General features: G+C 36.8%; 2 protein-coding genes across 4 annotated transcripts; both read left to right on the forward strand.

The window, feature by feature from the left end:
- Positions 1–644: 644 nt before the first annotated feature.
- sti (citron rho-interacting kinase sticky) lies at positions 645–8,149 on the forward strand. Its single transcript, XM_017622534.1, has 7 exons — positions 645–1,216; positions 1,296–1,540; positions 1,629–1,979; positions 2,136–3,518; positions 4,183–4,875; positions 5,108–6,161; positions 6,218–8,149. The coding sequence occupies exons 1-7, from the start codon at positions 931–933 to the stop codon at positions 7,903–7,905; spliced, it is 5,700 nt and encodes a 1,899-aa protein (XP_017478023.1). The 5' UTR covers positions 645–930; the 3' UTR covers positions 7,906–8,149.
- Positions 8,150–10,176: 2,027 nt separating this feature from the next.
- LOC108367839 (protein LSM14 homolog B-like) lies at positions 10,177–17,591 on the forward strand. Of its 3 annotated transcripts, none has more exons than XM_017622535.1 (7): positions 10,177–10,736; positions 12,708–13,601; positions 14,444–14,898; positions 15,036–15,206; positions 15,499–15,728; positions 15,820–16,163; positions 16,503–17,591. In XM_017622535.1, the coding sequence occupies exons 1-7, from the start codon at positions 10,616–10,618 to the stop codon at positions 16,508–16,510; spliced, it is 2,223 nt and encodes a 740-aa protein (XP_017478024.1). In that variant the 5' UTR covers positions 10,177–10,615; the 3' UTR covers positions 16,511–17,591. The 3 variants fall into 3 exon arrangements, with proteins under 3 accessions (XP_017478024.1, XP_017478025.1, XP_017478026.1); XM_017622536.1 differs by having other exon boundaries at positions 15,036–15,179; XM_017622537.1 differs by having other exon boundaries at positions 10,616–10,736; positions 12,708–13,163.
- Positions 17,592–19,579: the final 1,988 nt, after the last annotated feature.

Genomic DNA, 19,579 nt, shown 5'->3' on the forward strand with positions numbered 1-19,579 from the left:
TAAGTAATAAACATAAAAATATGTTTTAATAATCTAAAAAATTATATTTTATCAATTAATTGCACACGATTTGGCATTGAAATTTAAAATTAAATATAAATATGACATTATTAAGAAAGCCACATATATTCATCGAGTGATTTGTAAATTTTTGAGCAGTCAGCGAATATCAAACTTGGAGCCATTATAAAGTTATCTGTAGTATTGAGCGCTTCTTGCTGAATGCAGTTTATTTAAATATTATATTGCCATATTTTGAATATTTCATAATGGAAGTGGCGGTTTTGCTATAATGCACGATAATAATAATAAATGAAATAATAACACTACTGGAATAGGATGGTCAAACTTAAAAATTATCTAATAACGTTACCATCAAATAGATAAAAACAAAGGTAGTAGATTGGCGCTTACACATATATTAGTGTTCTCCTTGAAGTTCTCATACAGTTAGGTGGGACGAGGGGCGACCGCTGATAAGGAAAAACCTTTTTTCTATATTTTGTTTACGATGTTGCTTTGACCAGGGCTTGAACCCAGGAGCAGCGAAGTGGTAGCGCGCACTGCCAACCACAGCGGCCGCAAATAGATGCTTAGTAGAAAAAAGGCGAAAAATCGTCGAGCGAGAGTCGATTCTAGTCAACCCGAAGATGCTTGAAGTCGATTCAAAAAGTCGAGTTTTTTCAGCGAAAAGTCGATTTTTGACTAAAGTCAGAGTCGACTTTTCCATATCTATTTTCGCTGCATTTCTTTGATTTCAAAACTTCCAACGTTCGCGTTCTTTTTGTTGTTTGCCTGTTTGTGTTTCGGTGCAGCTGCTACATTTATTAATGATGAAAATGTTAAAAAATCTTGTATAAACCTGTTCAAAGTTATTTTCTTTTGTTTGTCTAAGTGATTGTTGAAAAATAAACTGTGTAATTTTTTAAAATGGCTCCACAGCGTGAACCGATTAGTGTGCGTACAACTCGATTGAACAACTTAATCCTTAACAAAACTGGTACTACGGCTGCAGCAGGTAATGGCGCCATTCAGAGGAAGTCGATAGCAGCGGCCGGACGTCGAAGTGCATATGGCGCCGCTACGGTCAGTCCTGCTGTTATGGAGGCTGTGACTCGAGAAGGACTTCTTGATGCATTCATTTTATTATACAATGAATGCAATAAGGATTCGCTGAAAAAACGTGATCGTAATATTGCCGAATTCGTTAATAAATGTGAGTAAAATTGGGCACAAAAAGTTTTAAAATTGTAAATCCACCATGTGTACACATATCTACATATGTACATCTGTAGATCGCCCAGTAGTAGAGGAGACACAGCAGCTGCGTGCGAATGTGGATGATTTTTCAGTTAAGACGCTGATAGGTAAAGGGTACTTTGGAAATGTTCATTTAGTCATTGAAAGGCAAACAAATGATGTCTATGCCATGAAGAAAATTAAAAAATCCGTAATAACTACATCACAAGTGAAAGAAGAGCGCGACATAATGGCTCGTCGTTGTTCCGAGTGGATAACAAATCTCCAATACGCGTTTCAGGTTAGTGTCAAAGACAGCTTTCAAAAAATATTTAGTTTTCCTACTACATCACATACATACATATTTATCCACATATATTTTTGTTAAGGACAACGACAATTTGTATTTGATAATGGAATTTCTTCCTGGCGGGGATCTACTAAGTCTTATGTCTAGAAATGGGCCCTTTGAAGAGGAACTTGCACGATTTTATTTAGCTGAATTAACAATGGCTATTCATTCCCTACATGAAATGGGTTATGTGCATCGTGATATCAAACCAGAAAATATATTGATTGATCGCTTTGGTCACATAAAACTGGCAGATTTTGGCAATGCAGCGGCATTGGATCGGGATGGCCATGTCTTTAGTTTATCACCGGTTGGAACGCCTGACTACATAGCTCCCGAATTATTGCAAACAATTTCTACATATAAATTAACGAAGTCAATGCATGATGTAAGTTAAAAATACAAATTAATTTGCATATGTACATACATATATGCATGATATTCATACTATGTATACAAAGACATTTTTATATGAAGTATTTATGAAAATTTTAGTTGAAATGCTAAATACATATGTGTGTTATACATTTCTTAATTCCTTAAGGTCAGCTGTGACTTTTGGTCGATGGGAATCATTGGCTATGAACTCGTTTGTGAGGTAACACCTTTTCATGAGGATAACGTTCATGAGACTTATTCAAAGATTTTAAGTCATTGTGAAGATAGTCACTTAAAGGAGATTGTAACTTTTCCGGAAGATCTGAAAGTATCTGAAAACTACAAAAATCTTATTGGTTCCCTGGTCACTAACCCAACCAACCGTCTGTCGTTTGAAAAAATATGTCAACATCCTTTTTTCGACTGCATCAAATGGGAAACAGTGCGTTCACAAATGCCACCCATAATTCCAACTGTTAATAGTGACGATGACACTTCAAATTTTGAAGATGTAATCCGCAATAAGAGACGCACTAACACATTCGTAAAAAAGTCACTCACCACGAATATGCATTCAAATGAATTTAGCGGCAAGGATCTTCCCTTCATAGGTTATAGTTTCGTGCATATGGCAAAGCAAAGTGCCGATGCAGAAGGTGTTGCCGATGACACCCGTTTCAGTCGTTTGAACACAAAAATAAAAGATTTGCAAGCAAATCTCAAGGAGCGTCTTGAAGAAATCAATAAACTCAAGCAACAGCTATTGCGCGCCGAGCAAACAGCTAAGAAGTCGGATACACAATCTAAAATATTGCAAGATGCAAAAGAAGAAATAAACAAAATGAAGAATATAATCAAGGAGAAAACAATGGAATTGGCAGCTTGCAAAACTCAAATAAAAACTCTACAGAGTTCCGTTAAAGTAGAAGAAGAAATGTGGGAGAAAAAGGAAGCAACTATAACCGAGCTTTTACGTGTAAACCGCCAAAAGTATGAAGAAGCTAAGATTGCATCCGACCAGCGTTATGAGAAATTGATTGCAGAGAAAAAACACGAATTGTCAAACATTGTGCGCAAGCTGGATGCGCGCGAGGCTGAATTGACTGCTAAGACAGAAGAATGTAAGCATCTACAAGAAAAAATGGAAAACTACAAGGAAATGTTACGACAAATCAAAGATCAAGCCATTGCCGATAAAAAAGGATTCGAGCAAAATAAAATGCAATTAAGTGAAACATACGAACAAAAATTAGCAGAGATGCGTTCGAAGTTGAGACATGAGAAAGATTCTCGCTCGCGCCTTACAATGGAATTGCGTGAAGTACGTAATGAGCTAGATGATTCGATAAGTTCTTCGAAGTCGACCCAAGAGGCGAAGTTGGCTACAGAAAAAAACAACGATGAAATATTGAAACGGTTGAACCGTGAGCTAGAAGCGAACAACAGATTACATACGCAGAATTCTCAACTTGAACGAGAGTTGGGATCCGCACAAAAGACCATACACGAACAACAGATTGAGATTAATCGTCTTGACCGGGAGTTGAGTGTAAGTAGCGCCTTTAATTTAAGAAATTTATAACGCAGTAGGGGATAGTTGAAAGCAGTCCCTTCAATTTCAAAAAAAAAAATCTTTAAATGAACGTCTCGAAGCCGATCAATTAAATTAAAGTATATATTATTATGTAATGGTTTGGCGTAATGGCCACTAATAATATTTTTAACGCTAGTACTTCTTTATACTCAAGGATTGGTTTCGATAACAAGTGCGTACTACATAACATATGGCAGGGCCCAGGTTCGTTTCCTTGCCCGAGGACAAAAAGTTTTTTCTAAAGCGATTGCCGGCAAAGGCTAACCCCCGCATAATTTTCTGTCATAAAAAAGCTTTTCATAAAAACTTTGCAGCTCAGAAACGCCGAAAACTATAGGTCCCTGCATTTTTTATACTTAGCGCCAAATACTTATGGCTTGTTCACACTTGCCTTGTCCATAATTCGCTAGCGTGTATTTCTGGTTAAAAGAAACATTTGTTTTAAGAAATTTTTTAAACTCCCAAACTCTTAGATTGGGTTTTAAAGTTCATATTGTTAAAATGGAAAATTTTCAAAGCAGGTTATGCCTTATCATCATTGCAATATTTTTCGCTACATTGCGTACATAAGAATTCCTTAAAATTTATTAACGCCTCTTCTCATTCCGCAATGTTGCAGGTACTGGAGTGTAGTAAAAACTTGGCTCAGTCAGAACTAGCAACTCAACAATCTACGCCCTACGAAACCGCGCCAGGCTCATTAACAGAACTACATGTTATCGAAGAGCAGTTGCGCGCCGATTTAGAAGCAGCAAAAGAAAATGAAAATACGCAAAAGGTGCGGGCCGACAAGCTACAAGCGATAGTTGAAAAGTTGGAAGAAATGTTGGAGAAATTCAATGAACAAGCACTGTCACATTCACCGCTCAAAGGTGGTGCAAATGGAAACAATGGTGGTCCACATGCAGCGCCTCGCCATATACCAAGCAGCGTCGGTGACATGCTGGAAAAACAGAACGAGAAACTAGAAGATCGTCTGGCGGCTGTACGCGAACAAATGATTGTCGAGCGACAAGCGGCACGCACCGCTAATCTTTCGTTATGGAAAGTTGAGAAAAAATTAGAAGAAGCGCTTACTGATAGGAAAATGACGCAAAGACGAATGGAATTGACTGAGGAGAAAATGAAAAAAGTGCAAGCGGAAAAAGATGACGCACTGCGTCAATACAAAGAGGCACAGGGTGAGACAAAACAGCGTGATGAACGTATACGCGAGTTACGCGATGAGATAAATTCATTGAAGCGCGATGTGATGAAAGAGCACCGCATGTGGGAGAAAGCGGAACAAGAACGCATGCAGTGTAAATCGGAGGTAAGCACATTAGGGACTTTAATTTCAGATTAGATTGGAGATTTTTAAGCTAAACTCATTGATGAAGACCTTGCAATTTTAAAAAAAAAAAAAACAGTAAGCGGCCAGTTATTTTCCAATCATACGAATATATCAATTTTTAACGTAGAAAATATATACTATATATGTTCATGCATACATATATTTAATACAGTAAAATATATATAAACATCGCGATTAAATGTCTTCACAGATTATTGAACATATTTCCAATGTGCAAAAGTTAGAGGAACGCCTAACAGAACTACGCCAAAAACATCAGTCAATTCAGCAGAAGAATGATGCACTATCGCTGGAAAATAAACGCTTACAACGCGAACTCAATGAAGAGCGTGACAGGAGCAATGCAGCATGTGATGTATCAACCCAAGTTAAAATCGAGTTGAAAAACTTACAAGACAATTATGAGCGTCTCAAGTATGCCTGCACAATTACAGATAACCAACTCACTGAAGTGGAAAGTATGTTAGAAAGCGAACAAAAACGTAATACGACATATCAAGAGAAGCTTGATAATTTAAATGTGACACTGCGTTCAAAGGAAGACACCATAGAACAACTTCGCAAGGAATTATCAGAAGAACAGGCAAAAAAGAGGGCTTCTGAGTCGCGTGTAAATGCGCTCAGTGCTAAAATCAAGGAAACTGATGAAAATTTGGCTGAGAGACAGAAAAAGTTAGTAGCTCAGCAGCAACAATTGATGGAGCAAACTAACAATTTGTTCCAATCGCAAGAGCGCGTTGAAGTCCTCACCAATGAGGCTTCCAGTTTGCAAGCAATCAATGAGAATCTCGAACGGGAATTGACGCTGTTAAAAGAAGAAAATGCGCGCATACTTTCTGAACTTTTCCATGCCAAAGAAGATTATGAACGCTTGCAGCAGGAGCTTAGACACTCGCTTGCAAATGCAAATGAATTACACACAGAAATTGAAGAGCTTCAGGAAATAATGGCAGAGAAGGAGTCTTTCTATGTGCAGCGCGACATTAAATCCGAAGCAACATTAGCGCAACACAAGAAGTTAATTGATTATTTGCAATTGAAGGTTGAAGATTTATCTCAAAAGAAGAAGCTAACATTAGCAGAAAAAATCTTTGGAAGTGGCGCACATAGTAATACTGGCAGAAAAGAGAATATATCACCAGCCGCAGTTGAAGCATCGATATTATACCGCACATTGCAGGAGGAGCTACGCCGTGAAAAGCAGCGTTGCAAAACACTGCAGGAGCAAATTGACAAAATGAATGGTAAAGCTTATATTTTACTATTAAATTTGTAATATCATGTTTCTATATATTCTTAGATGTCAGCCAAACCATAACTAGTTCAACCGGCGGTATGAGATCACCTCTTAAAAGCCTTCCAAAAAATGAAGATAATATACAACATGATGGCGGTACAAAACCCGCCAGCACATTGTCAAAATCGCCATGTAAACAAAGTCAGAAGGGTGGTAACGTAATTCCCTCTAATGCATACAATAATTTCAAGAAAGAAAGTCAAACGCATCACCGTTTCGAGTTAGCCCTGCAAGAGACCAACAGTTGCGCAAGTATTTGCATTGCGTGCCAGAAGCCATTAGTAGCCGGCTCACCGTACTGGAAATGCAAAGAGTGCAAAGTCGCAGCACATCGCAAATGTCGTAGCGATGTGCAAACACCGTGCGGAGATGAATCTAGCAATGCTCCTGTACAAAACGCAATTGCAACGAAGCACTGCGCTGATCAAAGTGATTTAGATTCGCATTCGAAATACTCTTACGAGGGTAAATTAGATGACATTGAAAATAAAGCTGACTCTTCTTCCGACGCATCGAATAGCGAATACGCCGGTACTTTGATATTCAGTGTAGAACAGCAACATAATGGTCCAAATTCAGAGCCATTGGATGTCAATTGTGCCTATGAAATCGAAGATCAGAAGATTGTGCTCTTGGGTTGCAATACAGGTCTCTTCGCACTGCATATTCAAAAGCCACAGCGACTAATGCACATTGCGGGTATCGATTCGGTTAGCAGCATAGCTGTTTCGTTGCCTCTTGCCAAAGCTGTGTTGGTTGGCGCACGAGGCGAGTCGTTGTTTCAATGCGATTTCCGTCAGCTGATGTCACGAAGTCAATCCTCAACGTCGTACGTGAAGAGCACTCTGGAAGCGTCTGTGCTAGATTTGCCATTTTGTAACCGCGCCACTAACGAAAAATGGCAGTTGGTAAAGATATCATCAGAAGCGGAGAATGCATTGGACTCGGTGGCCATAGCTGCAACATCATCACGTATTGTAATTATGCGTTACGATTTAAAGCAGCAAAAATTTACACCTGTGCGTGCACTAGATACCGCTACACCCATTTCGTCCATTATTTTTACGCGTCACACCGCCATCGTTAGTTCGGATAAATTTTTCGAAATCGATTTGGAAACGTATGCAGCAGAAGAATTTGTTGACATGGCAGATCAATCGATGTCTCACATACGAAACTGTCAGCCAGTTGTAGCCATTCGTGTATCACGTCAAGAGTTTTTGCTCTGCTTTATGGAGTGTGGTATCTTTGTAGACGAATACGGTTGTCGTTCCCGACCGTATGATTTGAATTGGGAATATACTCCTACTGGTTTCATATACCGCGAACCATTCCTCTATATTGCACATTTCCAATCGGTACAAGTGTTGCGGGTGTACCGCTCCTATACAAATCAGTTGGTTAGCGCTGGTGGCAATAAGGATTTGGATGCAGATGTCGACGACAGTTGCCCAGGCTTAAAGCGCATTTATTTCACGTTCTATATGCCCACACTGCTGGCAGATAGCGGAAAATTAAATGTTTACATGCTTGCCATACAACGAAATACCGGTTTACAACAGATATACCACCTGGATGCATTGCAGGCATTCAAGCGAAAACTAAATGAATCGGTGGAGACGATTTCATCGATGGCAACATCTATCACCGCCGGCTCCTTTGCCACAACTAATCCTGATAGCACCGATTAGATTTGTTCTATTTTAATACTCGTATGTATTAATTGTCATTAAAATATATACACTACACAGACACGAAACATTTTACTGCTAAAATACCACTAGTTTATAAATATTTTAACGTTTTGAGTTTTTATATTTGAAAATACTACATATGTACGTAAATACATAAATAAAAATGGATTTTTTAGTGTATATACAAGTACATTCTTACATATATCCAAATAAAGAAATACAATCTTCTAATATAAAAAAATCTCATGTAGTTTGTGGTCGAACTCCTCCTAAACGGCTCGACCGATCTTTATGATTTTTTTATTTTGTATATATGATAGCAAAAATTGCATTATACCTACATTTCTCAAAAAAAAAAAAAAAATAGTGGGCTCTATAGAGGAATTTATAGAGATTACAACAATTTTTTTTCTTGGTGGAAACAAAAAATGTAAGTTTTATTCAAGGCCAAAAAGTCGAAAAATTGATTTTTTAAACTTAAATGTCTCGTAAACCATTAATCACATTTCAAAGACTTTTATGTCTCTTTTGACATATAATAATGGGCATAAATTTGTTTATACCTGACTGTAATGTCAAAAAATGTAAACAAAGAAATTATTATTTATGGCCTTATAACAATTATATTCAACAATTTTATTGAGCTTGAGGCCGTTTCTTATTAAAACTGTTATTGAAAATCAACAATAATTTACAAAGGTAGCAGTTATAGCTGCTATTTCGGAGATCAACACATCTTCTCAGTGACCGCGGTTGAAGAAATGATGAGCAGATTTGGTGATCTCCGAAATGGAAGCTATAACTTTTACCTTTGTAATTTATGGTTTCTTTTCTACAACATTTTTCATTAAAAACGGCCCCAGGCCCAATAAAATTGTTGAATTCCTTCTAATAACCGGTAAAACAAAACCGACCACCCCTTAGAATTTCAACAAGATCAGGCCTAGCGACCTTACGATGGTATGCATTTTGATTCTAATTATAGAAAGGGTATATAAAGAAGAATAAAATACCGAAAAATACATTCATAATTATTAAAGTATGCAATATTGCTCTAAATTTAACTAGAACTTAACAAATTGCGAAACATCGGAAACCATCAATATATCAATGTTTCTCTGACGATGTATTTTATACGGCTTTCCCACGCGCCCCCAATTACGTAGTTCGCTCCCTCATCCGTAATTCGCACTCAAATTACCATTCAAACCACGTAATTCGCCATACAAAATTACGAGAGCGAATTACGTATTTGTTGGTAATTCACATCCAATTAGCATGCGAATTACGAAAAAATCGGTGCTGTCTCTAATTTATCGAAACTAGATCACAAATCCAAACTTGTATATTTTCTGAGTACGAAAAGTAAAGTTTACCAATGGGTATGTCCCTAATTTAATACTTATAAATTTTAAGGAAGAACATACATTTTGCACCAGTTTTGCAACGAAGAAAAACAAAAACAAAACACAGACAGAACTGTCAAATCGAATTAAGAATGTGTGTGTGGAAATGGGGTAGTTCGCGATCGTAAATGGGGGAGCGAACAAAGTAATTGAGGAAGGCGTGGGAAAATGGTATAAGCCTCGATGTTTTTTATTCCGATGCATCGAAACATCGATGTTACTGCTCAAAATTTGCATCTCTATCTGCACTGTACTGTTCTACACTACACTCGTCGAACAGACCTAAAACCTTTTGTTCCTTTTTCATTTGCTTCTTTGTTAATGGTTGCATTTATACGTACTTAAAGATAGAAGATAGGTCTGGACATTACCTACGCTGAATCACGATAAAAACAAGGTAAATTCATTCTCAATTCGTCGCTATGATTTTTTTCTGACGTTTACGAGCATTTTAAAATCATATAAAATAAAAAATAAAAAAATTAAATTGCTCACAATTGTTGTTTGAGATTAAAAATGAGAATGCGTGTGTGTGATTGAGTTTTGAATTATTAAATTATATTGCTGGCAGACGTCAGACTGCTTCTCAATGGTTTTACTCTATGTTTTTATCATGCGCTGTACGGTGTAGGAGCATCAATATTAGGCGAAATAAGGTTGCGTACAGGAAAACTGTTTTTCAGAAACTGAGCGAGTATTTAAAACTTCTGCAAATAAAAACCAAAAATGGAATTTATGAAAAATTGCGCTTTTGTAAAAAAAAATGTCCGGCCATTAATTGATGTGGGCCGCATTTCGGCTACTAATCAATGCAACCCTATATTAGCTTCCACTCAACGACTGACAAACGAAACACATTTCTTTCCACTTCAGCCGAAGCAGACGACCGAGATAGGTGAAAATTTTCAGAAAATTGCTCTGAATTGGTGTAATTCGGTTTTATATTGGCAACGAATAAATAAGTGGATTTATAAACTTTTTTATATTACTGGTGCTTGACCAATAAATATATTCCTTTAATAAGTTCGTGAAATTTTAAGTGAGATTTATAGTCGTTTACGAATACTTTGGAACGCAGCTAGCGAAGCACCACCGCGCTGGCTGCAGTAGCGCCGCCATTGAAAGAACCCAATTTTAATACGTCGCGCTATTTGTCGCAGTGCACCTGGCAAGAGAAAACGCATTCGGAAGCAGAAAACGGCATAAAAGCGACAAAAGTAGCAAACGTTGGTACATCTTCATTACTCTGCTAATATTTTCTTGCACTTTGGATTACTTTTTGGTGCATAAATTGCGCAAAAATGAGTGGCGGAATGCCCGAATTGGGCTCCAAGATCAGCCTGATCTCGAAGGCTGATATACGGTACGAGGGTCGCTTATACACCGTAGATCCGCAGGAGTGCACAATAGCATTGTCGAACGGTAAGTTACACCTACACTTCAGTTGTATATACCGTTATCTGGGTAGCCATTTAATCACACCATTGGCAAATTTGAGGGGGAACATTTTTCTTTGGTTTAATGATGTCGTCGTTGGCGTCTCAGTCGACGTCGCAGTTAAAGGCAATGGTAGCACAATCAGCAGCGCTGTTGTGTAAAAGCAAATAGAAAACGGAGTACAAAAAAAAACGGTGCTGTGTAAAAAAAAGAAAATGGTTTCCTTCATTTCTGCTGTTTCATTTCTCATCGTTCTTTAATTTCTTTAAAGTTATCTTTGACTATTGCACTTTGTTGGTATTTTCGCATTATTAAATGTTCATTTATTTTTTGCTGATGTTTCTGCTTTGCTTCGCTATTTGGTTCGGAATTGTCATGTCATGTTGGCAACGTTTCACCCTTATATCGCACTTTTTATACATGGATATGTATGTACATACCTATGTACATACATTTTATAAACGATTGTTATGTTTGTTTTATCTTTGTTTTTGGAACTATATACAAGGAAAACTATTCGCGGTGGTCGCGTGGCAGAGCCGTTATATGAAGCAGGGTTAACGGAATAGAGGCTGCCGTTAAAGAGGTGCTGTCTAAAATTGAAAAGCGCCGTTCAAAACATAATACATTTTTATTAAAAATTGCGGCTGTCTAAATCTATGCCAAAAATTTATAATGGTTTTGAATATTTGAGAAGCCATTGTGTTAATTATTCTAGTTGGGCTTTCAACCCCCAACAATTTTTTGTTAATAACTTTTGATCGGGTAAAAAAAAGTTAATTTTGCTTTCGGATTCTTGTTATTGGGGTCCAGACGGGGGTCCAGACGCGTCTAATGGTACCCCCTTTCCAATATTTTGACCAATTTTGGGGGTTGAAACACGTTGATAATTGCCGCCTTGTTTATACAAACATGTGTATAATAATCGAAGATGGTAATTTCGTATATATTTTTTAATGTTTTATTTGTTTTACTGTCTCAATATTTATTATTAGTGGTATTCATCTAAACCGATAACTATCAAGCAGATATCTTATAAATTTAAGCATTCTGCTACATGAAAGCCCCATACCCTCTTCGTTTACACTTGCAACAAAACCGCGTTTTCTTTGGTTACCGAGCTCAGTATCACTAATTTTATATACTAGCAGTAGGATTAAGAAATGAGATAATGCCATTAAAATAAATATTTAACATAAAGGCGTTTATTTGAAGTAAGTTAAAAAGAAAAGTCTTGTGTATGAATTCATAAGAGTGTATAAGAGTGTTGTTGTATTTGCGTGCAAAATTTTTATGCGAATCCCGATTATTTCCCACGAAAACACAGCTAGAGCAGTGACAGAGTGGCGTTGGCTTCAGTTTATCATGTTTCCTCAGTTAAATCGCTGCAGAAATTTATCAGAAATGTGTAAACGAGTTTCCATACAATTTTCAGTTAATTTATAAAAGTTGTGTTCCAGATGCTTCACGAATTGCAGGTTTTTACGGAAAGTAGTTCCCGGTCGCCACCTTCCATAAGGTTTATGACCCTATTATGTATGGTGACTGGGGTCTAGTAGCCATGGCTAGTAGTATCGCAATTTGTATTATGTAACAAATAACAAAATCGTCGTAACAAAACCATGCGTAAAGTTTATACGGTTTATTATGTGTATAGAACGAATAGTCAGCAATGCTTATTTTTGCACCGCATAATCTACCAAACTAGTCTATATTTTCTCATTTGGCCAGTAAAGTATAATCAACTGATCAGGCAATAAAGATTTATTGACTGACTGCACTTTCAAAGAGCACTGTTTAATCTGTTCCGCCTATAAAACAGATTTTTTTTCCTAATCTGAAAAATTTCCAACAAGGAATTTCGATTTGTAGTACAAGAAATCTATAAAATCTATATATTAAATAATTTTCATCTTCTTTATGCTCATAAAAAAATACTTTCTTCTTTTATTGCAGTTCGCTCTTTTGGAACCGAAGACCGGGAGACTCAGTTTCAGATTGCACCACAAAGCCAAATCTATGACTACATTCTTTTCCGCGGTTCTGATATCAAAGACATTAGAGTCGTTAACAACAGCCTTCCCCATCCCAATGACCCGGCTATAATGCAAGTACAGCTACAAAATGGTCAGCATATGATGCCACATTTTCCCATGCCCAATATAAACCCACCGCATGCACCACCGATGAGTGCAGTTGGAGGTTATGGTAATCCTTTCGGTATTGGCGCACTGGGCATTGGTGGAGCTGGCGGTGGAGCACCTTCGCTAGCTCCTGGCACTGGCGCACCTGGGCCATACATGTTGGGTGGAGGTAACCAGCAGCAACAACAACCACCGCAGCAACCGCCCCAGCCACCACAGCAGCAACAACAGCAACAATCGAAATCCCAGCAGCAACAGAAACAACCAAGTGAGTTACTTCCCAGCAACAGCAACAACAGCAATCTGACCCATCTTCAGCAACAAGATCAAATGCAGGAACCACCACAACAGCAGCAACAATCAGTGCATAATAAAACAATTGCATCCACTATACCGTCGAATCAAACCCAGTTGCAACAGCAGCAGCATAATGATTCTAATACTTCAGTCCACTTAAATATAACGCCAACGTCGAATACTTTAAATCTAGGAGCGATTGGTAGTGTTGCTAGTATGATTGGTAGTAATGGTAATAGCGGCATCATCGGTGGTAGTCGCATGGCTAGCGGCGGTATCGGCCTGATTGGCGGTTTACTTGGTAGTGGTGGAGGTACTTCTGCTGGAAGCAACAGTACAATTTTAGGTGCAGCTAACAAAGCGAAGAAAATATTACCTCAAACGGCACTTAACGAACCCAAAGATCAAGGTGTGATGGTAACGCCGCTCCTGTTTTGGAGAACATGTGATTTGTGGGATTTTTTTCGGTTGTTTTTGGTTTAGTTTGATCCTTTTTATTTTAATTTTCCACAATTTTGTGCTATTAATTCCACTCATCACATAGCATTGTATATTTTGAAATTGAAATATCAAATATCGCTATATAGTTTGGAATTTACGTGTCGAAGATTTTACTGAAGAATGTAATTTTTCATATTAGCAAAAACTGGAGGTCTAGAAAAAACTTTTATTTTCCATTTGTTTTCAAACTGTCATAACAAAGTCTCCTTGATTTAAAGTATGCGGTCTTTGGAATCATTTGGCAAGCTCCAAATACGACGTCTGTTTGTTGAATAAAAAGCTTTGTATTGATACAAGTCTTTATACATATTCAACTTTCAGGGAGTTTAAGACTCACTATTATTTGAAATACATACATACATAAGTACCTGAAATATTCCTTTTTCTTATGCTATACTCTGAAAATTCAGATGATGAAAGAAACTTGAAAGAAGAGTAGTAGTGAACAAGTCTCTAAACTTGTGATTTCACTAGTCATTATTAGTACGACACAGCTCGTTTAGTTACATATTTGAAAATAGCTTGTAGTTCATCAAACGCGATGTTGAATATAGTCCCAAACATGCTGCTTTCCTGCACTGTGGTATGCTTCAATCGAGATATTCTTTGCACATTGTTTTTAACTTAGATACATCTTTTTAATGATGATTTTTTATACTTTTATTTTTATATATCTCACAGCACAGGAATTGTATAATATTTATTTTGATTTATAGTAAAATGTAAAATAAATAAATAACTTTTTTTTAGACACGATTGCCGGCGCATCACGCTCAACGACGCCAATGAGCCATGTTTCGCTGAAAAGTGATTCGTCTGTACCCAATATGCTTGCTAATCCCAAGAAAAAACCGGCTCCTCAGAATAAGAATAGTGGACATGGTGGCAGCTCACACGATGCAGACAACAAGCGACAAAATCACCAACAGCGCGGTGGCAACAATAATCAACGCAACAATAACAGTGACTTCCATGAAAAGTACCGTGTTCGACACGATTCTGGTGGCTATAGCTATCGGCATCATGAAATGAGTGGTGGCAACAATTATGGCAACCAACGTAATAACCATCAACGCGGGGGTGGTGGCGGTGGCGGTGGCGGCGGTCAAAACCATGCTTGGACCATGCACCGCGGCAACCCTAACAATGGTAACAACATGATGGTCCGCAATCGGGGTGGCGGACGTGGTCGCATGCAAAATCAAGTGAGTATAAAATTTATTCATAGTTGATACCTCGCCTGTTTTGTAACTTCAGAAAACAGTAGCTTAAGAGCTTAATGCTTGTTACTTTATAACATTTTAGAAAGCTATTTTTAAACATTTCGTTCGTTTGCTTTCAGGGCTATCGACCAATGGGCGGTCCCGGTGGTAATCAAAATAAACCACGGAATCCGAAGAACACAATTAAATTCTTACAAGATTTCGACTTTGAACAGGCCAATGTTAAATTCGAAGAGCTACGTTCCCAACTGTCCAAACTCAAGGTGGGCGAAGAACCCAAAACCGAGCAGGTATTCATTCCTTTTATTTTGCTTATTTCGCTTATTTTTATTTTTACAAATTAGTTTATTTTGAATTATTAATAATATAGTTTTTTTTTCTCATTGATATACGTATGTATATAAGTATGTATGCCCCTGAGTGTTTTCAATTCATGCTAATAGATCTGTGTGATCTTGATATACAAATCATTGATTTATGCCATTGCTTCTTATGTCCATATTTTTTATGATAGTAATGTTGATTTTGTTTGTCTGTTCCGTGTTAAAATTTTTAAATAAAATCACGAGTTCTGTTTCACAGATGAATGGCGAAACAGATAAAAAGGACGATTCCGGCAACGAGACTGGTGCCGGAGAGCATGAACCGGAAGAGGAAGAAATCACTGTTGGATACGATAAGACAAAGTCCTTCTTTGATAATATTTCATGCGAGGCAGCACAGGATCGTAGCAAGAACAAGAAGAATGACTGGCGTCATGAACGCAAATTGAATAGTGAAACATTTGGGGTCTCATCGACAAGACGCGGCGGGTAAGAAACTGGAGTTTAAAAAAAAGAAGCTTATTATAAACTTTAAATAAACTTCCTTAACCTTACCTTTTCTTCTTTGTGTATCATTTAGCTATCGTGGACGTGGCAACTATTACAATCGTAATATGGGCTCTTATGGTGGCGGTTATAATCGGAATTATCGTGGTGGCAACCTTTATCGTAACCGTGTCAGAAATGCAAATGCCGCATCTAGCAATGCGAATGGCGGCACTTCTAATACTTCTAATACTAATACCGGTAATCCCGGTGCATCTAATAACATTAACAATGGTGCCAACACAGCTTCAGCACTGAAAAACTCGGTGCCACAACCACAGCCATCATTTTCAGCGACTGTTTCAACGCCAAATGCCACGAAATCGACAACTGTGGAAAATAGCAACACACCTCAGCCAACAGCAACTGGTGGAGTTGGTAAGTTGTGCCATTTAATTTAATAATTAAAATAAAATAAACGACAGTGTCGAGTCGTCAGTGTGGTAAAAGGAACCTATGCAAAAAAACCATTATAATGCGGCCATTTAATGTTGTTTTTGTTATAACATCATACAAGTTCTCTAAACAGTTTTTGCGGAGTGTTACTGGACTGACAGTCCTTGGCCAGATATAAATCTGGGTCGTTCCGGTTACGTAGACCCGACTGTCGTGGAAACGCCATTTTCTCGTTTAGCTTTATTTGATCGCAGGCTACCAGTTTTATATCTCATTAAAGAAATGTAACTAAAATGTACATAACTTTCTTTTTTTTTGCAGGCCAATAATGATTACAATTCTGAGAAACTAACAAGAAGGCATTAATAAATACAATAATAGCACCAGAAGCCACAAGAAATCAACAAATATCAAATATATCAAACACAGTACACAAATGAAAACATCATTAAAAAGGTTTATAAGCATCATCAATGGCAAAGTAAAATAAAATAAGGAAGAAATATTTTTAAATTTTTTGCTGACGTCCTACGCTCCCAATGAGAACAGACAAACGAAATCAAAATTTACTTTACAAAATATTTCTTCCAAGAACTCGGGATGCATGCTAAGATGTTTATTGCTGAGCATCAACATTAAATTTTTCGGACCAATTTGAGCGAAAAAAGGGCGCCAGCAATACACGATTAATATTTGTAATGATGATTAAGTACATACAGAAGAAAAAGCAAACCATTAATAATACAACGGAGAAACATTCAATGATGATAGTATAGTTAGTTTCATTAAATATGAAACAACTAAGTCCAATCGAACGAAAGGCAACAAAAGTAATAAAAAAAGAAAATATTAAAAGAAATGAAAGAATTTGTATGTTATAAAAATGAAATGAAATTGATTTTTAAGAAGGAAAACAACTTTAAATGAATATAAGAATGTACTGCTCTAAAGAAAGAAAGAATTGCTTATCATAGTGAAGTTAATGGATGTAATTACACGAATAGGAAGAGCGAAAGTAAAGGCAGATCGATTTGTATTGCGAAAATGGTGGTGGTATGCTTTTCGACACGAAGCATACGATTAAGAAAGCATTTACAAACATTAAAACAAAAAGGAAACAAAATTAGAAATATAAATACGTCTTTTGTGCTGAATCCTTAATTAAAAGCAAAAAAAAACATACAAAAAGAAAAAAAAACCATTAAATTTATAGATTAAATAAAAAAGTAATTTTAAAATTATGCAGAGGATGAGAGTGAGCCAATTAAGAGGAGTATAAATTTATAAAACTATTAAAGAACATCAGGTTAATACAACAGTTAAAATGTCGATACCGACCATGATTACTAAGTACTCGTACACATACTTGTAAGTTGACTGGCCTATAATACTGAATTAATTCATTCAGAGTAAAAAATTAATGAAAGGGAACAACCTTTTTAAAGCGCACACACACACCCATACATATGCGAAAAGCAAAACGGCATCGAATATATATGGCTGACGGCGACATTATCAACTGTGGTAAATTAAGGCGGAACTGAGTTTTAGGAATACAGCTTAAAGCATAGCGGATAGCAGCAGCAGCGCAAGAGACCATAGAGATGGAAGGAATGTAAAATTCTAAGAATTTTATACCAGAAATCAATACAACTTAAATTTTTCAACTCTACAACTACCATTATTGTTTTATTTTTAAGAGTTAAAATATTTTAAAACATTTACAATTAAATTGAAAAGCTGTAAAGCTACACGTTTGTTAACCATAGCACACAAACACATCTATTAAAATTGAAAATGACGTAACTATGCGCATGCGCATATAAATAGATGCAGTTAGGTGATGTAGCATACGGTTTGCAATTTCAGATGTATTGGAAGTTGTTATTTGAAAGTTTTCCTTTGCAATAGCACGTCGAATAGTTGACGTAAACACCCCTGATATCCCACAAAATATGGTTGATAAAAATGCAAATGTAAAAAGAGTTTCATNAACACCCCTGATATCCCACAAAATATGGTTGATAAAAATGCAAATGTAAAGAAAATGCAGGTAGATTAAAATGAAAAATTTAAAGTTTTTTTTTCATGGATCGCAGGCATGGCTAGCATTGTTGTAAGTGATTAAAACAAATTAACTCTTGTGATTTGTTAAAACTCGCTACTACCAAATCCGGTTAATTCCTGTTATATGCTAATACACCTACAATCTTGGAGGGTATTTGTCGATTATCGGGAAAATTGTGGATAAGAATGGCGCGCTAATAAATGATTCTCCAGAGTTGATGTATGTATATTTAAAATGTAGCTTATAGTGCGTTTAAACTCGCGCGCTCACAGANTTCATGGATCGCAGGCATGGCTAGCATTGTTGTAAGTGATTAAAACAAATGAACTCTTGTTATGTGTTAAAACTCGCTACTACGAAATCCGGTTAATTCCTGTTATATGCCAATACACCTACAATCTTGGAGGGTATTTGTCGATTATCGGGAAAATTGTGGATAAAAAATGGCGCGCTAATAAATGATTCTCCAGAGTTGATGTATGTATATTTAAAATGTAGCTTATAGTGCGTTTAAACTCGCGCGCCCACGGGGTGTAGCCACATCCATCCATTCATTACATGACCACCATCAATTCACAAACACACTCTAAACAAATATAGATTATGGGCGGTATTATCACTTGTGAAGCGAATGAATTTGGCGAAGCGAACGGTTTGGCGAAGCGAATGGATTGAAGGACGCACCTTAAATATGCATTAAGAGTGTTCGCTTTTACCAGCTTGTGCAAGTTCTTTGCATCTCGGAACACTTTTAATACCTTCTCTGCCTTTTAATTCGCTTCGCCAAAATCATTCGCTTCGCCAAAATCATTCGCTTCGCAAGTGATAATACCACCCTATATTTAACGACAGTGGTATGGAAATAGGACAGAAATCTATATTGTACTACATTAAAAAATATATATATTTTATGTAAATGTGCTCACTCTCACTATATACATACATGCATACATACATATAAAATATACATTAACAAATAAAATGGGTAGCAATCAATGGTGTATGTAGCCCACTGTCGGGGTTTGCACTTTTACGGCGCGATTAATACAAATACAAGATACACTCACACAAATATGTATTTGAATTTAAATGTATGTAGCATAAATTCGAGATGAAAAAAGATCAATAAAAATCACTGCAAGTAAAGTAAATTTTCTGAAAAGCAAAAAAGAAAACCATATATAAAAAAATTAAAGCAAAAATTTGATAATAAAAAATATACTAATAAAAAGGAAATATATTATTAAAAGTTTAAGTCAGTAATAAACAATGGCATGAATTATGTTTTATTTCGTATTCCTATGCAAGGTTGGTTGGGGGATTAGTGTGA

This window comes from Rhagoletis zephyria, unplaced genomic scaffold (genome assembly GCF_001687245.7).
Source record: "Rhagoletis zephyria isolate East Lansing unplaced genomic scaffold, Rhagoletis_zephyria_1.1 Rzeph_scaffold_02829, whole genome shotgun sequence".
Taxonomy (NCBI): Eukaryota; Metazoa; Arthropoda; class Insecta; order Diptera; family Tephritidae; genus Rhagoletis; species Rhagoletis zephyria.

Excerpts from the sequence above, each read along its gene's own strand:
- sti (XM_017622534.1), top strand. The coding sequence starts at position 931 with ATGGCTCCACAGCGTGAACCGATTAGTGTGCGTACAACTCGATTGAAC. Across the intron at positions 1,217-1,295 it reads TGCCGAATTCGTTAATAAAT|ATCGCCCAGTAGTAGAGGAG; the intron begins GTGAGTAAAATT and ends GTACATCTGTAG. Across the intron at positions 3,519-4,182 it reads GTCTTGACCGGGAGTTGAGT|GTACTGGAGTGTAGTAAAAA; the intron begins GTAAGTAGCGCC and ends GCAATGTTGCAG.
- LOC108367839 (XM_017622535.1), top strand. The coding sequence starts at position 10,616 with ATGAGTGGCGGAATGCCCGAATTGGGCTCCAAGATCAGCCTGATCTCG. Across the intron at positions 10,737-12,707 it reads CACAATAGCATTGTCGAACG|TTCGCTCTTTTGGAACCGAA; the intron begins GTAAGTTACACC and ends CTTTTATTGCAG. Across the intron at positions 15,729-15,819 it reads TCATCGACAAGACGCGGCGG|CTATCGTGGACGTGGCAACT; the intron begins GTAAGAAACTGG and ends TGTATCATTTAG.